The sequence below is a fragment of the Monopterus albus genome, unplaced genomic scaffold, assembly GCF_001952655.1.
Source record: "Monopterus albus unplaced genomic scaffold, M_albus_1.0 scaffold53.1, whole genome shotgun sequence".
Lineage (NCBI taxonomy): Eukaryota > Metazoa > Chordata > Actinopteri > Synbranchiformes > Synbranchidae > Monopterus > Monopterus albus.
Window position 1 is genome coordinate 1,649,269 of NW_018127933.1, and position 10,544 is coordinate 1,659,812.

Genomic DNA, 10,544 nt, shown 5'->3' on the forward strand with positions numbered 1-10,544 from the left:
GGGAGGGAAAAGCCGGTCACGCGGGGTTCCGTACATACAAGCCTACACCAGGTTGCACCACTGACAGAGAGAGGATCGTAGGTGGGCAGAGTGCTGGAGGGGGGAAGACAGCTTGAGTTAGAGGGCTGGAGCCAGGGGCGGGATTAGGCACAGAGACAAAGACAGGGACAGGGCTGAGGTGCAGGAGGACCTCAGCACCAAAGCTGGCGTGAGGACACGAGAGACAGGTTAGAGCTACAGTGCGCTTGGACAGACATGGATGTGGACAGCAGAGCCTGGGAATAAGACAGAAGACAGACTAATCCAACTGAACTGATCTCTAAGACTGCAACATGGCATGTGAGCATCTCTAAATAATACTTCAAACATTTATACTACTAAATTAACAGATCCTGTCAGCTTGAACAAAAGCCTGCTCTTTCACTGAGAACAGCATCTATATGTAGCTTGGATTCACACAGGAGGAAACAGCAACCCTGAGTTTCAACACAAACTATATTTTGGTTGCCCAGTAAGGAATACTTTGCTTGCTCGGTCTAGGGTGGGAAAGTGCTGCTGACAAAAACCAGAGATATGTGCAGTGACATTAACCTAATATTGTGTTGGATGTCAAACCACTGTCTTCCCAGAGACCTAACCTGAAGGTGAAACAGCTGGGTATAGGTTTTGCTGCAGGAGTGGTTATAGAAGTCTCTTGGCCACCACTGGTATCTGCCGCAAACTACAGGTGCCGTCTTCCATATGGGAGCATGTGACAGCCTTTTCAGAGCCACCTTTCAAGCCTGTTGTGTTCAAGCCAAATGTTTGACACTGAAAAGATTTTCAGTGCAGTATTCCTTTAATTGACCTTAGAGGGTTGAGGGTTGGAAAGAGCAGTTTTAAGGCGCAGTAACTGCACAGTTTGCCTCCATTCACCCTCCCATAGCATCACAAAGAAAGAATTTCGAGGCAGTAAGGGGAGCCCTCAGCAGCCATCCTGCCGAATAAGAAGTCAAAATCCTGGTATCCCATAATCCTTCACTTCAGACTGGACCCTGAGCCCAAGAGTGTTTTTGTCGTGCACTGTTTAATAACGTGGGGGCTAAACTGAGCTTAGTGACATAGACTATTCACACACGCTCAGTCACCATCTTGCACAGACATGCAGCTGTGCACACATACATGTATGTTATGCAGGTGCCCCCACAAGAAGACACACAGACTCACAGACAGGCATGCACACAATAGAAATGGTGGTGGTGCAGTCCAGGGTCATAGTCACAAATAGTCCTGTTTAAAGTGAGTGGAAAAGCCCCTGCTTCCCCTCCCTCTAAGGGAATAGTGCAGATGACAGGGCTCTCTCCATCTTCCCCTTCACACTCAGCTTTCAGCTTAATCTTTTCTTTTTTTGATTTTTTCAAGAAACAATGGATGTTGCCTAAGCACAGGACAGACAGATGTGACAGACAGAAGGCTTGGCTGGTCACCGAGGCTGTGCTCCACCCTTGCCCCCTGCCCTCCCCCTCTTCTCTTCCTCCCTCTCCAACAGAAATGGGACCTGAAATCAAAAGGTCCAGAGTTCCTTCAAATGTTTACATAAAACTACATGCAAGAGCAAAGTAGGGTTTCTTTCTTTGTCTCTGTCTTTTGCCCTTCTCCAGCACTTGTCCTTCTTCTCTCTGTCCACTCATCGTCCACCCGGCCTCTCATTTGCTCTCCAGGTTGTAGCACTGCGTCTCGCCCCACTCCCTGCCGTCGAAGCCAGGCAGAGGCTGCCCGTATTTGTCCACGCACCAGCAATAGCCCCGCCTCCTGCCTTTGGATGGACGGCACTGCAAAGAGAGGTGGAGAAAAAAATGTAGGGGTGCAAAGCTACTAGTTTGCTTTTACCAAAAAAAGTTTGCCAAGCAGAGATTAACGTGTGCAGCCTGTGTGGCACGAATGAACATCTCTCAGCCTGCTCTGACTTAAAAGTCTGGAAAATAGAGGAGGACTTATCACTTTGAGACATGCTGTGAAAACAGATTAGTGTTTCCAAGGTGAGGAATTATTATCCTGACACAGGTTCAACAGCACCTTCAGTGTGCGTTACAAAAACAGTTAATCTCCCTGTTGGCTTTTAGATTGTGGATGCTTGTCCGGAGGCCAAGTCATCATGCCTCAGCAGGACTCTAATAAGACAAGCATCGATCGTGGAGAGGAATGCCCTGCTGCCTGCAACTTTCTCTGACTTTTTGCATGCAGAAACTCTCAGAGATAAACACAGCAGATGATGCAGCTGCTCAGTTTATGAAAGATGATAAAAGTATCAAGCTCAGAGCAGAAAAGTTCACAGCATGTTGCTGAATTTGTGCCATCTCTGAGCTGTGGAGCAGTTTATTTATCAGGCTCTTGACCAGTGGGGAAATATACAATGAAAAAGTAGATTATTTTGGATAGAGAGGGGCAGGAAATGAGGAACACTGAGTGTGTGAGAGTGAAGGAGTGTGAAGGTAAACATGGAGTTGCTAAAATATTTACCAAGGCCAGTTGGAGGGCTGCAGGGAAACCAGTGCTGCTATTCTGGGAAGCTGGCAGACACTCAAAATCATCTGGAGCTGATTATGGCCCGCATGTGCACGGGTATGCGTGCATGTGTGCACATAAACACACCAGCGTCAACAACAAAATCTACACGCAGTCTTTGTATACATACCCCCCACCTACTTACACACATGCGTGCAGTAAAATCAGATGTCCCACAGGGGGCCGGGCTTTGTAGAGTGGCAACTTTATGAGCCCCATTTGGGGTAAACATGAAAGGGCACAATCAGTAGGGCCAGGCTGAACTCAAAATAATCCACCTCTTACACCCCACCACCCAGGGGAGCGGTGACAGATCACAAGGTGAGCAGCCAGTGCAGAGACACGCCTGTCTGCCTCTCCGCCTGTTTCTCTGGTGCTGCAGTCAGTAAGCACTGAAAGTATACCCAGTGTTTACAGTCCATAAATATACACCATGTATATTTGGCTCATTTCAATTGAACCAGTGGCTCGGAGGTTCAAGTGCTCACTTTGAGCAAGAAACAACCATACCAGTGATTTGCTATGTTGTCGCCCATCTACTACACACCACTCATAGTGTACTTTCCATCACAGCCTACATATTCTGGACATTTTAATTGACTTTTTCTATCTTACCAAGCAGCCACTGGTCACCACCCATGTTCTGCACAACCTGAAAAGCAGTTAGACTCTTTTTTGTTTCCTATTCTTCTATATTTTGTTGAATATTAAGTAAAAGGTGTATTACTACAGCGAGGTGATGCAGTGCAGATATTTTAAATAAATCTGAAGTTAGTCAGCATCACCAAGTAATGATAATGTAATACTGACAGACCTGGTCTTCAGTGTGATGGATTACACAGATTAAATGAGTTTTATAAGCATGTTTCATTTTCCTATAGTACGAAGTGAAGGGAAACCAGTGGCTGCCAAGAACAGGAGAAAAGAGTACACTGAATAATCTCAAACTATATACAACGAGTAAAGATCAGCCAGAGTGTAAGAATGCAGGATTTACTGTACTTAAGGAGCTGAATCTTGTAAATACACTGCCATGTGTAGTCTGATTTAAGGGTGTTCACATCTTTACTGAGATTGTTGTCACTAAAAATCGTTTCTCGTAATGCTTAAAACAACTATATCTGTATTTCCTGAGAGTCGAGCTCTTGTGCACATAATGATATAATGATTCGGTGTCACCCCTCAGTGTCATTCTTAAGGAAACTTTGACCTGCAGACTGGGAATCAAACCATCGACCACCTCTCAGTTGACCCACCGCAACCCGTTACTTTCAGCAGCAAAGACAGAAGTAGCATGACCAGTCACTGGCCAGCTACACAGGCAGCGCTGCGTCATTTAACACCCATATAGACAGCGCAGAGATGTGCAGAGTGATGTAGGAGTGAGTCTAAAACCTGGAAACAAGTTACACTTCCGGTTCCTTTCGCCCCAAAACCAGTGGCTTTTTTGAATGGGTACATCAGGGGGACATAAAAAACATCAATAAATATTCCACTAGGATTTGTTTTTTTTTTAGATTTTACATGTCTTAAACCCTGGTGTAGTTCGTTAGTAGGTCCAGCTTGTGACTCTCATGTGCATATACACTCAAGTATAATCTTCCATGAACATGCAAAAGTGAAACTGTTTGAACATTGTATCCTCATTTCATAACACAGGTATTCTCCGAATCCTCATAAACTCTTCTAACAATGGGGAATTAAAAATAATCCAATCTCCAACAGGAAATGACTTTGTGTTTCTTGCTTTTTTGTGAAAGTCGAGCCGCTTTCACACAAAGCCGGCACTCTAGATTGGCCCCTGTTGTCAGTTTGCGACCAGCAGGGGCGCCGCACACAAGTGCTGTGTAACAACTATGCTCCTGCTTGTTAAGAAATACTGCTGTATAACTCCTCTCCCAAAAATGCACCATTGTTTAACCATTAGCGCAGTTTCCGAAACCATAACCAAATAGTTTTATTTACCTATAGATGCAGAAAGGTGGCGTATCACAAAATATTAGTATGACTTGTTTTTTGAACAGGTGTCATTATACAGCACTATCAAACAAAACATTTTGCTGTTGACAAATAAAGCCTGACTATTTTAAGTAACCAGTGCAGGCTTCATATTACTTATTACCCTCACCGCATAAAGGCGGAAAATTTCTACACAGCTTATCAGATCTGGATATAAAACGTCCAATTAAAGCTGAAAGTCATTGTACTAAAATTCCAATACCCAGCAACGTGGAGCCAAAACCAAACTCTCCTAATACTTACCGACTGCGCTGCAGGCAGCTGTGCAGCGAGAGAGGCAGACACACGGACAGGCTGTAGGGTGTCACCAGGTGTCTGTTTCCAGTGCAGTCGACATCCAGATGATCAAAGGCAGCTTTACAGAGACAGGCCTATTAAAATACCTTGCCAGAAACTACTGCAGCAGTCTGGAGGCAAGTACGCAGCCCCACATGCCCCCCCACTCTCACACACCAACATCGTTGAGGGATTTGTCTCGGTGAACTCAGGTTTCCTCCCACCTTTCCTCCTTCTCCTTCTCCTCCTCCTCTTTCGCCTCACTCTTTTCTGTTGCTCTCTTGCTCCTCTCTTCCCTCCTTTCCCCCGCATGGTGCCGTCGTCACAGTCTGTGGCCAGTTTCTATTTTAGCCCTGACCCAGCAGATGAGACTGTGGAGAGGAGCTTAACATTGTGTTCCTCTGCACTGGTTAGTGATGATACAGTTCTGCATGTGCAAGATGTGTGTGTCTGCATGTTCATATGCACGGGAAAGTCGAAAAGCCAGAGGAGAAGGGAGAGGAAAAGCAAAATGTGCATGTGTGCATTCCCCTGTCACTGAATACACTGAATACCCGCTCAGTGTATCTACGACCTGTATTAGCAGTCATCTCAAGCAATCCTTTCTTTACCTACATACACACAGTAGGACAAGGCAAAGAGCTGATCCACATCCCAAGCATCACTTACTTGAGCTGGAGTTTGTACTTTTGTTTTGATACTACGCTCTTTTTCTTTTAGGAAGGTGTAATCAAGCCTGCTTATGAAATCTCTCCATTGAGCAGATTCAGCAGTCAAGCATAAAGAAATGGTGGCTGAAATCCTAAGTTTGGTGAATCATATATTCATTTCATGTAAACTTAAAAGTTGTCTGTATTCGGTTTGCAGGTTGCTTAAATTGAAAATGACAAGGGACCTATTTTCACAGAGGAAAATGTATATACATGATGGGTTTTTTTTCTCGTACAGTGTATTTTGAAGGAGGTTACTGTAACATTTCCTCTGCTCCATACTGGCCTAAGAATTGGAGACAAAAACCACAGTCTTTATTCTGTGCAAAAATGACTTCTAAAATTCAGCTAAAGCCAATATGAGGCTTCAGCAGTCTGAATTAGCCAAATCAAGTAGGTACCAGGATGCATCCCTGATACTATCCATACTATAAAGCCCAAAATTATGGAAGAAAGCCACAAGATCTGGCTTCCTCAAACCACTGAAGCTGCTGAAGGGCTGTGCCTTTTGTCCCCCGTGTTTTATAGTGTGAAGAGTTTGCTTCATGGCCAGTACTGAGAGCAGGAGTAATTACCGTCACCCATAACTCTTTCAACATACAGTATGTCTGGCATGTGAGTATTGTGTTAAGATGAACTTGAAAAATTCAAACCTGCTTATTCTGTTTCCCCTCTGTCCAACCTTGAATCCAAACAGACTAGAGTTGATGTCTTCCATGAAGGAGAAAGCCACAAGCTTGTCATAGAGTATCTGCTGCTCACAATATACTGTACTGCTGTACTGTAGGTTTTTGGAGGAGTGTTCACTTATCCCAGAATTCTGATCCACAAAGTTTAAACCCTGGGTCACCTCAGACCTCATGCCCTATATTCTGAACCTCACATTCCTGTCAGTGGCCCAGCATGATCCTCTTGGCTGTCATTAAAAAAGTACATTTCATCCACCCTGCACAGTCATAATACTATCTTTATGGTGTGTGTATGTGTTGTGTGTGTGAATGCATGCTCTTGTGATGCTGGTCTTTATAGCTAATAACAGCGCCACTGGGCTTCACTGACATTAAAAAGCACCAGCTCTGACCAAAGGATAAACACAAGCTCATAAAATGCAGTGTGTGTGTAGGGCTATATGTATTTGTGTAAAAGAGGATGAATCTGTGTGTGTGTTTGCAAGTGCATTAGGACTACTGTAGCTGCAGGATATTGCTTTTTCTGGAAAAAAAAACTAGTTTAATGGAGTCTGTGTGAATTACAGAATAATTCCTTTGTTTTACAAGAACTGAGCCACACAAAATTTAAAACAGGAACCTGCTTTACAAAGTTTGCAAAGACACACCTTTTTATAAGAACGTGTTTTGATTGGGACATATTTACTCCATTCTCTGTTAACATAAAATGAATCAGTGGCAAATCTGATCACCTACTCCAAAACTACCAGCTCCCAAACTATTTGCATGTTAAACCTTCCCTAATGAAAGGCATTGCAACTTACTGTAAAATGACTGTGCTTTCAACTGTGGCTCGGACGACAATATAAAGCAATTTCAAACCATCACTTTCTGCTCTGCTGGCTTGTGATGGAGTATTAAAAATGGTCACATATCGTAGGTTTTCAATACACAGTTAACTATGCCAAAGTTGGATGCGCCTTCTGTGGAAGCCCAGTACTCATGTTTAATGATGTTTTAGCCCATGATGAGTATCACACCACCACCACGACAGGCGGCCGAACCTACTGTAGCTTTAAACTGATCTAAAGTGTTAAAGCTGCTTTTAACTCCTACCCTCACCCAAGTAAATACAATGTGGCTCGACTCAGCCTCGTATCTACTGCCCTGGCTGACCCCACAGGCTTGATGAGCGCTTTCATCTGAGCGATGAGCGCCATGCCTGCTAGCTGTTATCCCTACTAGTCTGTAGCAGTTATTGTATATAAAAGATGACCACCTTCTGGCCTAGCTCTTGAGCAGAGCACAGATACTTGCTGGCATGACCTGGCCTTATATGTGCATTTTATTTGCTCAGGTTAGGCTACAGGCTCTGCCCAGCTGAGTTGTTAGGCAGCTTCATCAGCTCAACTTTCCAACCACTGTCACTGTATAATTCCACTAATGTCATCTATAGCCTCTACTTAGCAACCCCTCTGAGACAAGTACGTCCCCTGACCTATGTCCATCCAAAGTAAGTGTCCACATCAATTTGTATGCGAGTGTGAGTGTGGACGAGCGGACGTCCTCTAAATAACTGATATGGGTACACGATACAAAGAAGATGGAACGGTGTGCTCGAGCATCCCAGAACCAAGCCACTCTTCATCAGGGCCCAAACACTCAGCCCATCCATAAATTCACTCCAGCATCACCAATAACTAGCATGCCTGAACCATTAAATGTGTGTCAAATAAACTCGGATGTGCAAAGTATAATCTGGGCTTCAGCAGTTTAAAAAAATTAAAAAATACTATAAATTAAAAATGAAAATTATTATGCATTGGAGCCTTAGACATATCATTATGATGGAGCATTGAATATTAATTTTTTCAACGTACAGTGAAATATGTCCATATTGAAAGTTGATTGAATGCTTTGACCAGGTTTTTGCTAATTACTAATTTTTTGATGACATATTTTCATGTGTTAAAACATTAAAAACAGATGCACTGAAACTTGCTAATGAAAAATGACTTTGTAGAAACCATGCTTATATTCTGAAAGTATAGTACTGAAAAAGTATTGCTGGTTATCAGGTTGCACAGGCGCCTGGCTCACATCCTTAACCCACTGCCTGTCTCTCTCCTCTTCCTCTCAACACATAACTCTGAAAGAGTACACAGAGAAACAGAGGCACTGGCGTCCCATTCACAACCGTCTGCAGGGTAATTCCTGGCCAAACAAGGAAAAGCCAGGTGGGCGGAAGAGCAGGATGGACAGAATGATGGTGCAGAACAAAAGACTGTAGGCAGGGCACAGTGGGGGTTATGATGGCTGGGTGAAATGTTGAAAGAAAGAAAGAGAGAGAGAGAGACCTTGAGGGGTGTAATGAGCGGGTCACTGTTGGGCATGCGTGGCCTAAACTGGGATACTGAACCAATTCATATAACCACAGCTAAAAATAAGTTTCTCTGGAGCCGAGATAGGTCTGCTCTGACTTCTCCTACAGGCTTAAAGCGCTCACATTACCAGCAACATATACAGAAAACCACACACATACAGTACGTGTTTGAACTTCGTCCTGATTACAGTTGATCACTAGAGTCTAAAATCCAGGTTATTTGTGTCAAATCTCACCCACTGTAGGCTAAAAAAGTGGCTGTTTATACAGCTGTTCATTTTGTCCTTAACGGAGAACAAAACTTTAACGTGAATTCACTTGTGCTCCACACAAGTGGAGCGCAAGGTTCCAAAGAAACTTGTTGAGCCATTCCAGTAGGCATTGTTCACCTGTTCTTCATCCGTCTGCTCACTATGCTCACGTACTCATTGTTTCACCACAATATGACTCGCCCCTTTTATTCTGTAGTTTACACAGCACACAGTAGCAGCTTAATGAACAATATGGTAACAGGTGACAAATGTGAATATGAACTGGGTGTGTGGGGTGGGGTGGGACTCACAGTGACCTGGCAATCACTTCCACCTCACACAGCCATCAACCAGGTGAGAAGTTATCGCACTGTGAAGCTCTGGTTTTCATTCTCCTCAATTACTTTAGTCACTTTTCATGCACACAAATGAGTGTAACACTGTGAGTGCAACACAATGAATTCCTTTGGGCAAAGATGTGTGCTGTTATCCGCATTTGAATGTCATCTATGATGGCAGCCCCCACCTCTGAGTGTGGCAGGTCTGAAAAGCTATAAACATTTTTCCCTCTGAATGTGATCAGACAACATCTGCTTCTCCACAAATAGACATCATTTCCAGAAGCCATAAAGCGAGCACGGTTAGCAATGTAATGACAACTAAGTCAGCACAGTCACAAGAGACAAATGTTAAGAGCCAGAGCTGACAGCGATGTGTGCAGCCATGCTTGCAACACACTGATTGTATTGTGTGGACTGGGCAGTGAGCAGGCAAATTACACTGCAGTTTCATTTTCAAACTTTCTAAAGTAATTTTGATGCTTTTCTTAGGTGTGATATGTGTTACCATTTGGAGCCACATGAATCTAATCTGACTACTCCTGCAGCTTTCTGAGACTTTTCCAGGAACTCTGAAGCTTTTCCTTCATTTAAACCAGTCCTTGCCTGTCAGAAGTCTCCACTCTGGAAGTAGGATCCTTCTGGATGTCCTATCCAGGCAGCTGAATTACTGACTGTAATCCAAAAATGATTCAGCAAGAAAGTGAAACAAAACTGAAACTTAGCATTGGCTGAGGTGTCCACAAAAAAATCGCTCAATAAATCATCTTTATGTTTATAAGAGGCACCTTTCTGACCTTTGCAGCATCCCTTTCCACCATTGCACAGCTCCCTAACCACATCACTCAATGACAAAGAACAAAACAATGCATAAAAAACGTACATCTCAAACAAACCTACCACTTAAATTGCATTTTAATCCATAGTCTGCTTTGCATGAATGTTGCAGCTCTGGACAAGGAGTCAAAACCCAGTGCAAACAAACGGACTAAAGAAACTTTTATTCTCCTTTTCCACTTCTGTATATCTCACACAATTTGCCTAATCCTCACAGTTCTTTGGATGCAGTGAAAGCCCAAACAGAAATGTACAAAAAGGCCTTATGTATAGCTTTTATTTTAGTTTCTGAGATTACTTTCTGTTGATCCTTTGTTCCTGGAACAACTAGATTGAAAAGGTGCTAATACCAGTTCAGTTCCTGGTACTATTTGGTAGAGATGGTCCACATGAAAGATGAAACTAGCAGCTTTAGCCACCTTTCAACAGCTTGCAACAGTTTGATAATAAAAGATTTTGACTGGAGTATCACTTTAAGATATGGCTTATGTCTCATGTTTATGATTAGGCCCTTGTTT

At 43.4% G+C, this 10,544-nt stretch overlaps 1 protein-coding gene across 1 annotated transcript in view; it reads right to left on the reverse strand.

Moving 5' to 3' along the window:
• Window positions 1–15: 15 nt before the first annotated feature.
• Window positions 16–10,544, reverse strand: part of igfbp3 (insulin-like growth factor binding protein 3) — a 16,801-nt gene continuing 6,272 nt past the window's right edge. Inside the window, exon 4 of the mRNA XM_020601963.1 lies at window positions 16–1,811. Within this exon, the coding sequence (XP_020457619.1) occupies window positions 1,686–1,811 (126 nt within the window). The 3' untranslated portion in view covers window positions 16–1,685. The remainder of the gene's footprint in view (window positions 1,812–10,544) is intronic.